The 18,071-nt window shown below is 39.4% G+C and overlaps 1 protein-coding gene across 2 annotated transcripts in view; it reads left to right on the forward strand.

The window, feature by feature from the left end:
* The window catches only part of MAP3K5 (mitogen-activated protein kinase kinase kinase 5), a 212,032-nt gene that overhangs the window by 73,439 nt on the left and 120,522 nt on the right, over window positions 1–18,071 (forward strand). For both annotated transcript variants that reach the window (XM_024759046.1, XM_024759045.1), the window contains exons 3-7: window positions 6,531–6,554; window positions 12,645–12,838; window positions 13,613–13,781; window positions 15,160–15,266; window positions 17,535–17,705. In XM_024759046.1, the coding sequence (XP_024614814.1) occupies window positions 6,531–6,554; window positions 12,645–12,838; window positions 13,613–13,781; window positions 15,160–15,266; window positions 17,535–17,705 (665 nt within the window). The remainder of the gene's footprint in view (window positions 1–6,530; window positions 6,555–12,644; window positions 12,839–13,612; window positions 13,782–15,159; window positions 15,267–17,534; window positions 17,706–18,071) is intronic.

An 18,071-nucleotide genomic window follows, 5' to 3' on the forward strand; every position in this document is an offset into this window, starting at 1 on the left:
TCTCTTTTTTTTTTTTTTTTTTTTTTTTTGCGGTACGCGGGCCTCTCACTGTTGTGGCCTCACCCGCTGCGGAGCACAGGCTCCGGCCACGCAGGCTCAGAGGCCATGGCTCACGGGCCCAGCCCAGCTGCTCTGCGGCATGTGGGATCTTCCCGGACCGGGGCACGAACCCGTGTCCCCTGCATCGGCAGGCAGACTCTCAACCACTGCGCCACCAGGGAAGCCCCCACATACACTTTTTAACATTTCATGGAAATATTTTTTTTTCTGTTGAGAGAAAAAAACAGGCTTGTTCTTTTGTTTTACTTATTCCAGAAATTATCTTTCACCTGAGCTATAATAATTCCATGTCAAATTGGGGGAAGAAAAAGAGACAATTTTGGGGAGGAACAGCTAAGAAATACCTGTGAGCACTGCTGTATCAAGATTTTCTCTCAAGATCTTGAACTGACAGACTAGATGAATGATTTCTTTAGCAGGAATTGATTTCCAGTTGTTGAATCCCTGAGGTTGGGGAAAGGGCTTGAGACTAGAAAATCCAGTTTTCTTTGATGTCAATTAGCAATATTACATCTTCAAAGGAATTATCTGTATACTGGATAAAGTATGCCCTTGCTTTCCTTCCTAATTCCTCCTTTACCCTCCCCCATCCCATTGTTTCTAGCATCTTATTTTCATTTTGTCAAAGGGAGAAGGGAATCTATGCTACATAGTGAATGGAAGATGACGTCATATCTCTGGGGTGGCACCAGGTATTCTCTTCATTTGTAGAGACTTTCATCACAGGACCATGAGTTCGAATACCTTAAAAGGCAAGAAGGAATACCTCTACACACAGAAGGCGTGAGTCTGAAAGCCTCCTAACTCCCACCCAAATGGGGCAAGGCTTGCTGGATTCTGTTCCCTTTTGTTCATTATAAATAATTGATTCTTTCTGTGGAAGTTGATCTTTGTGGCACTGCAACCATCATCCTATTTGAGTCCTTTTAGAATGCATCCTTCAAATTTTTACTGAAATCTATGTGTAAAATGTAATTTACTGTGCCGAAATTCATTATGTTTTAACTTTGCAACAATACAGTTTGTTTTTTGAGAAATACTTGTACTTGAATAATATGGTCCAATTAGGCATTGCTGAAAGAAACAGCTGATGACAAAAAAGAGGAAGTTGATTTTAAATAATAACAACACATTATAAGAAGTTTGCGTTAAGAAGCTCTTTCAAATGCTGAACGTATAAAATGTCACTCTTCAGCATCTCAGCTGTTTGAAGATATGTATCTACTTACAGTAGAGTTCTCCCACCAAGATAAATTTTTTTTAACTTGAAACAAAAGTAATAGAGGAGGAGAAGAAAGTCTAGAATTTCTTTTAGGATTACTTTCCAGCCTGGGTATAATTTAACCTGATTTTTGGTACAGGTTGTTTTTATTGACAGTTGCTCATATGTCTTACCCATGATCATGATGTGTTCTTCCCCATGATCATGAACAACACAGGTACAAGATGCCTCTGTATCTGATAACGGTGGGAATTGAGTTGGGGTTGTCTGCTTTGATAGTATTAATACCTCATATTGCCTATGGCTTTAAAACACTTGAAGGTCTCTCATAAACTTATTTCATTTGGTCTTCCAAAATGACCCAATGAGATAGACAAGTTACTGTGTAGATTGAACAGATAGAAGATGCTTTCTTTACAGATGAGAACTAAATCCACAGGGATGCAATGACTTAGAGGCACACACAGTTAATAAGTGTCAGAGCAGGACAAGCCCCATATTCTTGGACTTGTCATCAGGTACATTTCCCTCTAAGTCTGTCCACAGATTTCATATGTCCGTTAAAAATATGATTTTCCAGGTTGTTGTTAGGTTTTTTTTTTTAACTCGATTTATGTAAGCATAACATGTAAGCACAAGTCTACTTAGTTCCCTAACTTTAAAGATGGGCCAGTTCTGTGACACCTGTGTTGGCGTGTTCTTTCTAAGCCCGCTCAGCATGTGGAAGGGTAAAGATGAGTCCCACCTTCTCAGTGAGGCCCATGGTGTTCACAGCAGCCCATCTGATATTTCTTTGTTTAGCTTTGAAGCATTGAAATCAGGTAAGAGGATGGAGGTGGGGAGTACAAAAAAGATTCCTTTTTTCCTAACTTTAGTAGAAAACTAGCCACGTTCCACTGGGACAGAAGGATATATCAGAAGAGAAGACCTAGAAGGTCACCAGCAGGGGAGCCATGGTCTTTTTTCCTGGCCAAGAACTCCCAGCCCTCTCCTTTCTTTTCTTTCAGGAAACAGATCCTGGTTGCTAACTCTGTTTCTTCCACCCTGAGTCCATTTGACTTGGCAACCTCACACCAGCTGTTCCCACTTCCTACTTCTGGCTGTAATTACCTAAATGTTAGTTACAGAAACTTTCCAATTTGGGGGACTCCCCATTTATTTATTCTTACAATGACCTCTTCAATGTTACATTGTCCCAAATAGCTCTCAAAAGTTGTCTTTGTCTTCCCTTGGAATGAGACCTAGGCTAGATTGTCTCATTTGTCTTGCTTCTGGGGTTGGTTATCAAAGGGTCCTGGAGTACTGAAAAAACATTTGAGGATGTTTTTGTTACAGCCAGTGAGTGCACTGATCAAAAGCCTCCTAAAGACTGTAGGCAAGAACAAAGTTGTAGTGGGGTAACGCATCTTCAGAAACATTTCACTGGTAAGAGACTGGAATTTATGTTGACTTTTATTTTTTTCATTTCTAGGCACTTTAGGTGAAAAGTTTCCATGAAGTGATGTGAAATATTGCAGTTGCCTCTTAAATTTATTCCCTTCGTCCTTTTTTTTCTTCAGTAGATTTAGCACAAATTAAACATTCACTATTCTACCTCAGTAGTTAGATACCTTTTGAGGTCTTGTTTGCTATTTATTTGTACTGAGTTAAAATGCACAAATAGTACCTTTCTTTCTTTATAGTTGATACCTCCCTTAAGGTTGCATCGTAAGCTGTAAGTAAACTCTCCTTCAAGAGAGCCATTTGTACCCATTTAGCTTCTATAAAACATGAGCAGGCGTTCATAAGAATTCAGTAGATTGCTATAGGGGTGATTTAATATAGTTTTAGAATTTGTTATAATGCACGCATTACCTGAAATGAAAGCAAAGAAGACACGTAAGAGGGTTATTACTTCAGTGAGCAATTCTTCAGGAAGACATAACGTGTTGGCTGTAGGCCAGTAGCAGCTGTGGTTATTTCCTATGGTGCCAAGCAGAGGGGAGGCTTCAGCGCACTCAGCCCTCACCACAGCTCCCTTCATCACCACCTCCATTTCTGTGCCCGATGCACCAAACAGAAATCATGGTAGAGTAGCTCCTGTGCTGGGCATGAGGACATCTCTCCTTCCACTGGCACAAGGACAGTGCTGACTCTGATAGGCCTTTAGCTAAAAGTAAATGATAGAATACAGAGTTGGAAGGGACCAGCGATCACTCAATCCAATTCTTTGTGTGTTATATTAGAGAGAGGTGAAATGGCACGTGGCCACTCAGGAGCAGAGCCAAGACTTACGCGTATCTATCCTAATTCATAGTCCAGTATTTTATACATTCATTAACTAATTAATGTGTTCATCCTTTTATTGAGCACCAACTATATGCCCTGCAATCTGCTAGGCAATCAGTGGGGATACAAATATGAACTAAACAAGGCTCTTGCATCCAAGGAACTCATGATGTAGGATAGGAGAATTGTACGAAGCAATGTTTGCAATGTCGTACATGCAGTGCTTCATAGAGGTTCGTATGAGGGGTCATGAGGGCAAAAATAAGGACATCACCTGTTTCTGTTAGGAGGTTAGGTGTCATTGAAGGCAGTCAAGGCCTGCTTCACAGAGAACAGGTTTCTTATGCTATTTGCAGAGCATGCTGTGTGGTACAGGATGAAGATAAGGGTGTGTTTTGTTTGTTTGTTTGTTCTTTTGTTTTTTTACTTAGAGGGATGAGAGAAGGACATGCCTATCTCAGGAAAGGGTGTAGTTTGCTACTCTGGAGAGATGCTCCATAAATTAAGTTTGGAAAATCCCGCATGCTATGTTCCTGGCTTTGTGATTATCCAACATTTTCCTATTTATGTTTTTCATGAACCGTGTGTGTGTGTGTGTGTGTGTGTGTGTGTGTGTGTGTGTATGGATGGGTGGAGAGATGCATTAACCACCTGTGAAACACTGTGGGAAAAGCCACTTTCAACCTTCCTCAACATCACTCATTTGTCTCTTAATTTCCATCCCCCAGGGCACCACCATTGTCCAAGTCCTTATTTTGGCATCCCTGAGCTTTGGCAATAGCTACCTAAATGCTTTTTCCCATCCAATACTAAATACCACTATCTAATTCATATTTTTAAAACTTTAACAATGTTTACCTTTTAATTATTTCTTTCTTGGGTAATGCATTCACCTGATACAAAAATTTATAAGTGCAAAGGATATGTTAGTGAAAAGTCATGCTCCCATCCTTGTCCCCCAGCCAGCCAGCTCCCCTCTCCATTGGCAACCACTGTTAATAGTTTCTTGTATATTCTTCCAGAGAGATTTTTAGAAATACACAAATTAGAATTTTCTTTTTCTCCCTTTTATATACATAAATAGGATCATAGGGTAACAACCATTCTGTCCTTTGCTTTTGTTCACTTAGCAGTGTATCTTGGAGACCTTTCCATATCACTCTGTAGAGAACTTCCTCATTCTTTGTTCAGCTGCATTGCATTCCATCGTATGGAGGGACCATAGTTTATTCAGCCAGTTTCTAGTTGATAGAACATTCGTGTTGTTCCAAACCTTTGCTTTTACAGTGTCCTTGTGTGTGCTGATACTTCTTTATGTATATCATTCACCTAAAAAAAACCACGTTTACTGTCATATGCCCAAATGCTCACACAACAAAGTACTTTATTTTGACATTCAAGGCCTTCTTCAGTAAGGCCCCAGATAACTGTCTAATATTATCAATGTGTGCCAAAATGAACTTTGTTTTAGCCCAATGATTGAATTCAAGATCTTTTCCAAGTACCCCTTTATTTCTCTCTTCTGTACTTCTCGAAATGATGTTTTCTTTAGCCCCCAGTAATAATATTTATTGTTCCCTAAATGGGCCTTTGTGGCTCCTAAGTCCTCTAGCCTGGATCTCCACCTCCCTGCTTCGCCTTTGGAAGGTGTGACATGTTCTTGGCTCCTCTTGAGTTCCACCTTCTCTGAAGATCTTTTCAGCCTTCCTCAAACTCTAGGAACATCCTCCTCTTAGAAACCCCAGCCCTTGCTACAGTATAGCTCTCTGGTTGTAGCATGTGTGTGCATACATGCCTGCGCGTACAGGCTTATAATGTTTCTTTATAAATGTGTATATGTTCTTTTTTCATCAGCAAGGTTGTGAGGTATTGATGGGTCTCTTTTAGTATTTTATATACATCTTTATGACTCTCACAATTCCTTCCTCTATAGATTTTTGTTTCCTCATCTGTTACCCATAAACATTCAAAAATCTTACATGCTGCTCCAAGCCAAAGCCTTCCTAGGTTCCCTTTTGCCCCATATTGATCCTGGGATGAATGACAGCTGGTCCCCTGGGCCTTGTGTTCCTCCTCTGCTCTTCTCTTACCTCCCCTGAGCTGGCTCCTCTTCTTGGCCAGATGGACCACCCTTTAGGCTCCACAAATGCCTTACATTTCCTGTTTCCATGGCAACATACATGCCATCTTTTCCAAAACACTGTCCCATCTCTCCTTCCTAAATCATGATTCCCCAACCTCAGTGAAGCCCTTATGCCACAGGCTCTTCTAGATTGTCTCTTCCACGTCTCTAGTCATTTTAAAGTCTAGGAATAATAATATGTTAGCTAGCTTTATTGGGAACTTTCTATACACCAGACACGGTATAGCCACGTTATTTGCATGATCTCACTTATTTCTCACAGCCTAGAAGATAGGGACACTGCCTACAGTGTATTTATCACATTTCACTTCTTACGGAACAATACGTAACAATATTTATGACTAGTTGTTGTCAGATGTTCTTATTGTCTACATGTGGATTTGCCCACTCTGACAAGTAGCCAATACCCTTTACTTCCAGCTTTGTTCCAAGCATGCTGCTATGTTTCTTCCCAGGGCATAAGTGAGATTGTGCTTTGGGAAAGCAAACTCATTTAAATCTCTTCCCAAAAAGATTGTAGCTATAAGATAATTCTGCACATACATACTCTGCAGAAATGATTTTTTGGTTATTGGGGTTTTGGATTCTACGTGTTTATGCTGTTTTCCTTCAACCGTAGACGGTACCTTTGTGCATTCTTGTCTCCTCCATCAGACTGTAAACTTAGATGCAGAAGCTTACTCTACACCTTCTGTTCATATTTTAAATTTCCAATTGCTAAATTAATAAATAATAAAATCGTTAATACAAATTTTTCTACATAGAATATTTTAATTAATTAGTTGAATTAATTTTGTATTAACTTCTGCTTTACTTTTCTCTTTTCTCATTTTTCAGGAAATCATTTGCCAGAAGAATACTGTGAGTATTTTACTTAACCCTTCCAGAAACTTTTTTATCTTTTCTTTTCCATGAACTGATCTCTGGTATATTTTCCATTTCCACAGTTATTAATTTCTATTTCTTTGTTTCCGCTTTAGAATTTCTAACATATCAATATAAATATGGATTATTTTACATAAATATTGCTTTATAGTGAAACTTTATACTAATGGGAGATGACACTGATACCTGTTTTCTTCTATATATAATTATGTTTTAGAAAAAAATTTCCATACTATATTCAGTTTTGTGTAATTTGAGTGTTACTAAAGCAGCATATATACATACACTGATACACACATATGTATATGTATGTCTCTCTGTATATATACATATATAGATTTCTATGTCTATATATACACTGTATATATACACTATATATACAAATTATAAATATACATATACACACATATATACACATGTACACACACATATGGAGATTTGTATCGATATGTTGATATATACATACCTCTATCATCTTTATATTGGTACTGACTTAAGTTCCTAAGTCCTGTTTTTTCTTTTATAATATCACACACATTCTATTTTTTTTTTTAATTAAATTTATTTATTTTTGGCTGCATTGGGTCTTCATTGCTGCCCACGGGCTTTCTCTAGCTGTGGCGAGCGGGGGCTTCTCTTTTTTTTTTTTTCTTTTGCGGTACGCGGGCCTCTCACTGTTGTGGCCTCTCCCATTGCGGAGCACAGGCTCCAGATGCGCAGGCTCAGCAGCCATGGCTCACGGGCCCAGCCGCTTCGCGGCATGTGGGATCCTCCCAGACCGGGGCACGAACCCGTGTCCCCTGCATCGGCAGGCGGACTCTCAACCACTGTGCCACCAGGGAAGCCCAAGGAAGGGGCTTCTCTTCATTGTGGTGCACGGGCTTCTTATTGCGATGGCTTCTCCTGTTGCGGAGCATGGGCTCTAGGTGTGCGGGCTTCAGTAGTTGTGGCACACGGAATCAGTAGTTGTGGCTTGCGGGCTCTAGAGCACAGGCTCAGTAGTTATGGCGCATGGGCTTAGTTGCTCCGTGGCATGTGGGATCTTCCCGGACCAGGGCTCAAACCTGTGTACCCTGCATTGGCAGGCAGATTCTTAACCACTGCACCACCAGGGAAGCCCAAGTTCCTAAGTCTTGTAAACCACACTTTAAGACCTTTGAAACCACCCTTCAAAGTTCTTACCCTCCACACAGAATTAAACAAAAGTTAAAAAGTGATAAAAAATAAATTAAAAAATTTTTAAATGCACGAAAGATAATTATAATATATTCCAAAATCAGCCTTGTTATGCCAATGGTTTTTCATTTTGGAAGGTAAGCCAGTATTTAAAACCTTAAAGAATGTATCTCTGAAACTTAGAGTGGAAATAACATACTACATAAAGATCTGCACATGATTCCATTTAAGATGAGGGTAAGATTAAAAGTACAATGGGTAAATTTCCCTTAGATTGGAAATTTAAGATATAAAGATTTAAGAAATTTAAGAGTTCAGATCAGAGACTCATTGCAGCATAAATAATGTTGCCATGATAAACTCATTCTTCACATCTCAACAGGAAATGAACAATTACTGCTTCATGCATCAATTCAGTGTAACAGATTTTGTGAAGCAAATGTTGACGGAACATGGACTATGTGCCAGGCTTTGGGCTTAGTGCCACAAGAGACTCACTGTGAAGGCTGAAAGTAGAGACAAGCCATTCATAACTGTCTCAGGAGACAACAACTGAGAAGTGCCACAGTCTTGCTGGGGGAGAAGGTCAAGCAAATAAGCAAACAGACAAATTAGAAATTAACATAAGGTCGTGTGTGCCAAAGAGTGGGTGCCCCTTCCCTCAAGCGGGGATGGAAGGTCTTTCAGAGGAGGTGGCATTTACCTGAATGGCAGGGAAGAGCTAATCATGCCCAGTGATGGGTTGGATGTGTGGGGAAGCAGGTTTATAAGTTGACCCCATACTGCACGTTATGAACAAGTCACCCATTGACTTGAGTAAGCTGCTGTGTTTCCGGTGCTGGGTGTCCTTCTCAAAAGTTGAGTATTCTGAGCATATATTTCAATAAGTTTGACTGCTGAGAGCATATCTTCCCAGAAGCTTAATTCATTTTCCATACATACTTATGTTCACCTTTATGTAACCTTTAAAAATTGAAAAACAGAATTGACTTATTTTTTAAAACAAAAGCAGTGAAGGTAATCAGAGAGAACACATTTAGATTTTGAGCTGTGTGTTTTTATAGCCATGAAAACAAGCATGGGCCGGAGAGATCAGCCTTGTTATTTTATGATCATGCCTTAGTATTTTGAAATGTAAAGAATTGTGCTGTGGTCTTTCTTTTTCAAGAAGTAGGTTTAAATATTTTAGAATTAGTATCTTATTAATAAAAGACAGTTGTTGCACCTGAAATGTCTTTTCTTGATCACACAGTCATTGTTTTTATTTGCTTTGGATTATTATTTATTTCAAACTCGGGGTTTGGTAGCAATCTGTAAAAAGAAATTGCAGTAATGGTATTTGTAAGTTATAAGTGAGCCAGCTTGGGAAATAAATGTTCCCTTATTATTAGCGTTCATCATTTTGAAAAAGTGCTTTTCTCAGCAGCTGTTATCTTTTTAAAAGACACGAAGGGTGGGAGGGAGATGCAAGAGGGAGGAGATATGGGGATATATGTGTATGTATAGCTGATTCACTCTGTTGTAAAGCAGAAACTAACACAGCATTGTAAAGCAATTATACTCCAATAAAGTAGTTAAAATTAATTAATTAATTAATTTTAAAAAGCAATCTGAAGTCCGCTCCCCGCTCCCCGCTCCCTGCTCCCCGCTCCCCACTCCCCGCGTGCACACTTTCTCCCCACTGCATGCTCACTCGGCTGGCTCTCAGCTCAGGCCTAGAAGCATCCACGTGCCTCCTGCTGTTTACTGCTCTCTCCCTTTTTTGGCCATAAACAATGGGACATTGAAAAAAAAAATACTGCCTTAGAAACATAGGGAGGAGACTCCAAAAAGAGCAGTGAGGCCAGGAACTTGGGAAAGCCTTAGCATGCTGAATACCTTCAACAAGGATTCTGAAACGTCATCCCATGGGGTTTGAAGACAGTTTCAGGAATCTGATTTCCTCTGCTGTTTGCATGACTCTCATTTTCTCTCTTTACCCGCCTACTGCTCAACACACACCCAGACATCTGACAGAATTAGTTTTACACAGATGCGTTATCCCCCAATATCCAGTCTTTCAGTAATAATGTGTCCTGGTTCATGTCTTATACACAGATACACATGGTATTAAGGCTTTTGAGGATACAGAACTTTATCCAGCAGCAGAAGAAACTCTAAAAGTGCTTTTCTGGTTTATTGGCTTCTCATCTGTTTGTCCTTATTTTGTGACTTAGAAGATTGAGAGCCTTTCTTTGTAATTTTGAGTCCAAGTGCTTATCTAAAACAAGAGTATTTGATTCTGTTGCTCTTTTATATAGCTCCCTCATAGTTTAAGCTCCAGAAACTTTGAAAAGCAATCTCTTGATATACTTGCCTTTCTTTTCTGTTTAGACAGTGGCTTGGGTAAAAGGATTAAAATGGTGGACCTGCTGTGGGATCTTGGTAACATTTTAGTAGCAGGATATGTTTATTTTTCCTCTTCCCCACTAGTCTTCCAATTATTGGTCCATCAAGGAGAACTTGCAAAAGGAACAATTTAATGTGCTTGATTTAAAAATCAAATGTCAACCTTGGGAGGTTCTTCTCGCACTTTAGATGGAAGTCACGTCCAGTTTCTGCTTCATTACCTGAAATACAAGTGCCTCAAAGAATAACATGTTCATAAATAATTAAACCTAACCGTAAGGGCATTTGACACTTCTCATCTGTTTGCTACAAGGCAGTAACTTGGCTCATGCAGGGGTCCGTGCAAGGTGACCTGAGGCAAAGGGGTTGATGTGCCGTCAGGTCAAGCCCAGGCGGGAGGGTGCCCAGCCCCGAAGCCATAATGGCAGGACCTCTGGAGAAGGAGTTCCTGGACTGGAGTCCCAGACACATCACAGCCCAGCTGTGTGACCTTGCCAAGCCTTACCTGAACCCTCACCTGTAAAATGGAGACAAGATCCCCTCCTTCAGTGGGCTGTTGTGAATGTATGGCCATTCATTCCCCGGCACATGCCAAGGTGAATAAATGTTTGCTCTCATTTGTTTAGTTCGAAGGATAAGCGAAGTGATGCATCGTTCTCTGTAATTCTGACACGGAACAAATAATCTGCGCTTCTGGACTCCCTAGAACGGTGATAAATAGAGTTTTCCGCCCATCTCATTCTAGTTTTCAGCTCCCTGCTTTTTGCTTTCTCTCTGGATTTTTCTCTTAGAGGTCTCTCCCATTTCCTCAGATTCAGCCATGCCAAAGAATCACCAGGTCTGTATTTTGGCTTGAAACTCTTCTACATTCCAATCACACACGTCCAACTCTGTTTTGGACATTGTCCTGTTCCCCTTAAATCCCAACCTTTCAAAAGTGTGCATGTCACCCTACCCACCCCAAATCAAATCTCACCCACTTGAAGTTCTTTTCATATTTTAACTGGAAGTCAGGCTCTGTGTATAATTCGTTACCTGATACCTATCAAGTGCCCCGGAGTGTAATCTGTTCATAAATAATTACGTCTGGTTCCGCCTTCTGAATTCTTGCTTTTTGTTAAGGATCCCACTCTTCTTTAAGGAGCCCCGTTTACAACTGTAGAGTCACCTTTGATGCCTTCCTCTTCATCTCTCTCAATATCTGTAATCAGCTGGCTGGTCTCCATGATTTTTTCTTCTTGAAGTCAAGTGCACACGTCCACTGTTGCTGCGGTCAATCTGGTCATGCTTTGTAGCTTCCCACCTAGTTTCCTTAAATCTCATTTCTTTCTCTTTCAGTTCTTTCCGTTTTCTGGCCAGACTGTCAAAATGCACAGCTTTGTTTATGTTTTCTTTCCTGCTCTGAATCCTTCCATGATTCCCACTGCCCAGCATATAGAGTTTGAAGCCCTTATCTATTCACTTCTCCTTCCCTGAGCCCTAAGCTCTGGTTACGACTCGCTTACTCAGGGGTGTCCAGTTCAGTTTCTCCTTTACACTTCCCACCTCCACTTTTGTTTGCACTAGTGCACCCTCACTTGGCATCATCGGGAGCGGACAGAAGGCGGTGCTGAGTGAGCGGAGAGTGGCACAGGCTGAGGCTGGAGAGAGAGGCAGTGTTTGGATGGTCAAGCCCTTGTAGGCTACAGTGACCTGTTTTATCTTCGTGCCAGGAGCAAATGAGGGGGCTTGAAGCACCTGAGGGAAGTCATCTGATATAGGTTGTTGAAAGGTCACTTTGACAGCTGGGTAGAAAATAGATCGATGGGCAAGAAGAGAAGCAGAGAGCCCAGCTAAAAGCCAATTACAATGGCTCGGGCCAGGTATGTTGGTGGCATGGTCTGCAGTGTTGGCAGAGAAGATGGAGGGAAATGGACCAATACGAGGCGGAATAGACAGGACTTTGATAGGCTGTGGAAGGAAATGGAAGCATCAAGGATAACTTCAGGGTCTCTAGGTTTAGTAACTGTGACACTAATGGAGCCACGACCGCGATAGAGCAGCCTGGGGGGGAGCAGTTTATTCTGGCCTCACTCACACATTGCTGTCACATGGACAGCCCTGAAATGTTAGCTCTTATCATTTCCATGTATTTATGCTGTGTCTCTCCGACTAAAGTTTAAGTTCCCTGAAGGCCAAAGGCTGTGTTTTAAGCTACCCTGTTTTACCTACAGCATATATCATTTTGCCTTAGCCATGAGAAATGGTGAATAAATATTTAATCAATTGATAGAAACTGTGCCATACTTTTTTCTTCATCATCTTTAAGTCCTAATTATTTGAAGTAAGGAATTAAAGAAATTGGAAGAGATTTCCGTTTTCATAGGTCATTAAATAGGAAATGAGGTTTTTAAAAATTTACCTTCACATTCAGGATTATTATTTAAAAGTAGGATTTAGGGTTACATCAGTGTGGAGTCTGCAGGCCAGCTCACCACCTTCTGGCGCCTCCTCTTTCCACAGATGTGCACTGGGAACTACACATTTATTCCTTACATGATAACTCCACATAACAAGGTCTACTGCTGTGATAGCAGCTTCATGAAGGGCTTGACAGAGCTCATGCAGCCGAACTTTGAGCTGCTCCTTGGACCCATCTGCTTACCTCTTGTGGATCGTTTCATTCAGCTTTTGAAGGTGGCACAAGCAAGTTGCAGGTAAAGTTTAATAATGCTATTTGGTGGTGATAATGAAGTGTTCATCTACTTTATTTATTTGTGCGACTTATCAGATGTTTCTTACATGCAGTACTCAGCCAAGAACCAGGGAAAAATATATAAAACCCTCTAAGTGGATACAATAGATGCTGCCTAGTCCACCTCTTGTATTTTGTCCACTTTATTCAGAGGAGAACAACTTGAAATCAGAAAAAAAAAAAAAAAAAAGACTGTTAACTGTGTTGTAGAAATGGTAGATTTAAAAATATATTCAAAGTACAGAAATATTATCTGAATAAATGTCCAGAGACTTTTAGTGTAAGGATAAGAACTCTCTAAAAACCGCTGAAAGCACTATTATATTTTACTTAAGAGCAGTCATTTAGGTTGATAAATGATGATGCTGGATCAGAAGGAAAATGTTATATTATGTTCAAATCACAGGCACACCTAATTTACTTAGAACAATTTCTACTCAAAACAGTAAAATGAAAAATAAAGTTTTAGCATTTTAAGTGGTACATTGCAGGGTCTTGGAAAATTCATTATCATGGAGTGTCTTTACCTTTAATTCTTACTGAAGCAAGGCTGAGTGTAAAAGAATAGGATGCCCCAGTTTTTAAATAATACCAGATAGATAAGGTGTTGATTGTGTGCATCTTAACGAACTGAAAGGTACGAATGCTGCAGACGTCATCCGTTTCCTTATAAGATCATTGCTTTTCATTGAAATCCTTTCTAATATTAACTCTAAAAAATGTGTTTTCCCACCAGCCAGTATTTCCGGGAATCTATACTCAATGATATCAGGAAAGCTCGTAACTTATACACTGGTAAAGAACTGGCAGCTGAATTGGCAAGAATTCGACAGCGAGTGGATAATATCGAAGTCCTGACAGCAGATATTGTCATAAATCTGTTACTTTCCTACAGAGATATCCAGGTGAGAAGCTGCTCAAAGTCACGTCTTTGTCATGTAGCACGTTGGAGGAATGAGGGAGCGTTAATATCCAGTTTTAGTTAGCTATTAAGTCATTCATGTCACTACATGTAATTTTTTATTGACTCTCCTAAGCTTTCCATCCAGAGATTTTATGATAAATGAAACAGACTTATATAAGTTAACCATCAGTGATTGTGAAAGACTTGTACGGTAAAGGTCTGACTTTTTCCTCCAAAAGAACAAAAAGAAAACTTTGCATGCATAACTAATCTGCAGACAGCCTGTTCTATTCCATTAGCCTCTGGCACACCCATCAGTCAATAAGTGAAAGCTTTGTTTTGGCGAATAGCAGAAATTTTTAGAGCTTTCCAGACATCTCTCTTACTCCTGGAATTTGTGTTGCTTGAAAGTGATAGTGCTGGGCCTAACTAGATAGAAGTATGAAATGTGCAATTGATTAATTTAAAAAATAACTTTAAAAATATATAAAGTAAAGCACGAACATGCAATATTATTTTTATTGGGATGTCTTAAAATTTTTAAATTATGGTAAGTAGAGTGAAATCCTGAGTTGGGGATTTGCTATTGGAGTTTTACAGTAAACTTTAAACGACTTCTGGTTTCTTATTCCCAACCTTTCAGGCCCGAGTAAAGCTTCATGTGGGCAACAAAGATTCACATACGTGGAAAAAGTGTGGCACTTAGGATTCCATGACCAGAGAGCTTACTTGTGTTGAAACGGAATAGTTTTGTTACTTATCACAGAAGTTCAATTAGTTGCTCCATGTCCTTGATATTTTGGAAATTATTTCCCTAAAAGTAATTGATAAGACCCTGCATACCAGGAATCTGGCTCCAGGGAGAAGTAAACCACCCATATTTAGACAATGCAGTATTACCATGTTAGATGGTTTATTGTTTTTTAGGTCAGATGTGGTAACTCAATATTTCTAATGTTTTATCTATATAATCCAAACCCCTTATTTAAACAAACAGTTTCTTCTTGGTTTTAGATTCTTCAAAGTATTCCGTGGGTTCTAGTTTTTTTTGTTTTGTTTTGTTTTTTTGCGGTACGCGGGCCTCTCACTGTTGTGGCCTCTCCCGTTGCGGAGCACAGGCTCCGGACGCGCAGGCTCAGCGGCCATGGCTCACGGGCTCAGCCATTCTGCGGCATGTGGGATATTCCTGGACCGGGGCACGAACCCGTGTCCCCTGCATTGGCAGGCGGACTCTCAACCACTGCGCCACCAGGGAAGCCCTCTAGTTCTTTTTTTTAATGCCCTTCTTAGATTCAGGTAGCTGGTTGGCCAAAGGCATTTCATTGTCAGGACTTTCTCCCAATGGTTTAATTCTATGTTATTCTCCTCTTGTTTAAAAGGACTATGATTCTATCGTGAAGCTGGTAGAGACTTTAGAAAAGCTGCCAACCTTTGATTTGGCCTCCCATCACCATGTGAAGTTTCATTATGCATTTGCACTGAATAGGTAAGAAGAAAAAGTTTCCATCCACAATGTGCTAACATATTATTTTTTAACCTCCGTATTCTTTCTATGGTATGTTTTGCTATAGCCTTGCAACCACTCCCTATTAGAATGTAATGTTAATATTTCTACTTCAACCATGTAAAATATAGGAAGCATGCATTCTGATTTTTTCTTTTTTGTCAGTAAAATAATGTCCCTCAATGCTTGTATATTTAAATTCTAAAAATTCTTTTTCTTCTCTGTCAAAATTTGTGTTTACTATTTATATATTTTTTAGGATTTTTTAAATTCCATGGATATGATGTTATCTTTAAATATACTCAACGCCAAATGATTATTTACACAAAAAGTAACTAGAGTAGGGATAGTTATATCTAGGTGAACATATTCCTAGCCAGAAGATATGTTCACTGGGATTGCCCTGAACATACCTAATTATAATTAAAACTCTGTGGGCCACATTTTAGGTCATGTGTCCATGAATCTTCTAGGACCAGGACTAACACTGCTGCTTCCAGTCCTGCCTCCACGCCTTCTGTTGGCATCATGGCTGGCACCTGCCTCAGTGCCACTTTCTACCCAAAGTCACCGTGGAGGATCATCCCTGTGCTGGCCATAGAGAGGCCTAGAGCACTGAACTGTCCAAAACTTAGTTGTGCTGTTCTCTGCCATGGCGGAGAGTTGAATATGTATGTAATTACTACAACTGGAGAGAATGATAAAAAGAAAAAGGGAGGGGACCTCACATCTATCATTCATTTGCCATGAAGGCTTAATTAGTTTACCGACGAGGAAACTGAAGAGGTGGAGTAAGCATATCATAAAACTGGGGCTCAAACCCAGATCTAGCTGATGCTGGTATTTCTGTTCTTCATCACTAGGTTCTCCTGCCTTTGTCTCCAAAGAAAAGTCAGCATGCTCTTTAACCAGAGATTGTGTGTTTCCTTTTTTATCTACCCAAACTCTAGAAATTGCTAACTTTATCAGTACATGTATAATGAAAGTCTATTTTATCTCCCCATTTATTAAACATCTTTTTCTTTAGATTTGGCAGAGTGAGATGAAACCTCCAGAGAGTATCTGTTCCAACTGGTTTTCAAATAAATCCTTTTTGAAAGATGAAATGAAAGACGGAATGAAATATATTCTATATTGAAATGAAAAATGAAAGTCCATAGAGCCTCTTATATTTTCCTTTATCCATATTTTGTCTCTGTCTTTCCTAAAATAGAATAGAATGAAATGATAAATGTATTTGTATGCAGCATTATTCTAAACTCAAGGTATTTAGTACAAAGTGTAAAAAGGAATTTCACGCACAGAAAGATTTAAAATAGTAGTTGAGAATACAAATAACTCTTTTTATATAGCAGTTTTATTGAAATATAATTCATATACCATACAATTTTATTTAAAGTGTACTGTGATTCAATGGATTTTAGTGTATTAACAGAGTTGTGTGACCATGAACACCAAGACTTTTAAAACATTTGTATCACCACCAAAAAAAGCCCCCTCCCCACTAGCGGTCACCCTCCCATTTCCTCTCAAATCCCCCAGACCTAGGCAACCACAAATCTACTTTCTGTCTCCATAGATTTGCCTACTCTGGACATCTCATATGATGAGCTCATACACAGGTAGTCTTTGTGACTGGCTTCCTTCACTTAGCACAGTGCTTTCAAGGTTCAAGAAACAATTCTTAAGAGAATTTTAATCTTTGAGAACAATCTATACGTACTCGCTGATTTTAAAATGAGCTATATAAAGCAGCTTGCTTAGATAATCAATTGGTCACGTGTAGAAAATAAGTGACTCGGGTTAAAGTTGGATTGTTGGTATTGTCTGTGAATTAGTTTGCTCAGTGTTTCAGAGTAAAAGCCATTGAAACCTATAGTATCAGGGTTTTGTCTCTGTTTGGATCCTTGACTCTACCCCATTCAAGGCCACAGACTGCATTCCTAATCTCACTCCATCAACTTAAATTTGCAAGAGACTGCAGGGAAATTGGAAGGACTATGGATGGATAAGCACAAATCTATCACCATTAGCAGAAAAGCAACTCAAAAGAAATCCTTGTTAAACGCAGTAGACATGCAATAGGACAAAAAGATTTACAGAAGACTCTCAAAATATAATTGTTGTTTTTATCTTGCCAAACTTCACTAATGTGAATCAATATATTAAATAGAGTTTTAAAAAGATAATTGACCTAAACTGCTTCTGTAATCTATACTGAAACAATGATGTTTCCCTCCTCTACCTTAGGAGAAATCTCCCTGGAGATAGAGCAAAAGCTCTTGACATTATGATTCCCCTGGTGCAAAGTGAAGGGCAAGTTGCTTCAGATATGTATTGCCTCGTTGGTCGAATCTACAAAGATATGTTTTTGGACTCTAATTTCATGGATTCTGAAAGTAGAGACCATGGAGCTTCTTGGTAAGTGCACAGGATAAGATACTTGATAAATCCATAACATAAAAAACTTTGCAAATGAGTGTTAAATTATTGTTATTATCCTTTTGATTGTGTATTATGAAATAAATCTCACAATTTATAGCTTTAGTAAATAATTTTGTTGGAATTCATTTAATAAGGCAGAGTAAAATGGGGTAAATTGGTTGAAAAGATAATGATTTAAGAAAAAAGAATTTAAAAAGATATTATAAAGTATAATACAATAAAAATAAAATTTGGGGGAAAATTCAAGAGACATGAAAGAAGACCTGAGTGGAAAAAAATATCAAGTTTGGGCTTCCCTGGTGGCGCAGTGGTTGAGAGTCCGCCTGCCAATGCAGGGGACAC

Source organism: Neophocaena asiaeorientalis, unplaced genomic scaffold, assembly GCF_003031525.2.
Source record: "Neophocaena asiaeorientalis asiaeorientalis breed wild unplaced genomic scaffold, Neophocaena_asiaeorientalis_V1.1 scaffold5, whole genome shotgun sequence".
NCBI lineage: Eukaryota > Metazoa > Chordata > Mammalia > Artiodactyla > Phocoenidae > Neophocaena > Neophocaena asiaeorientalis.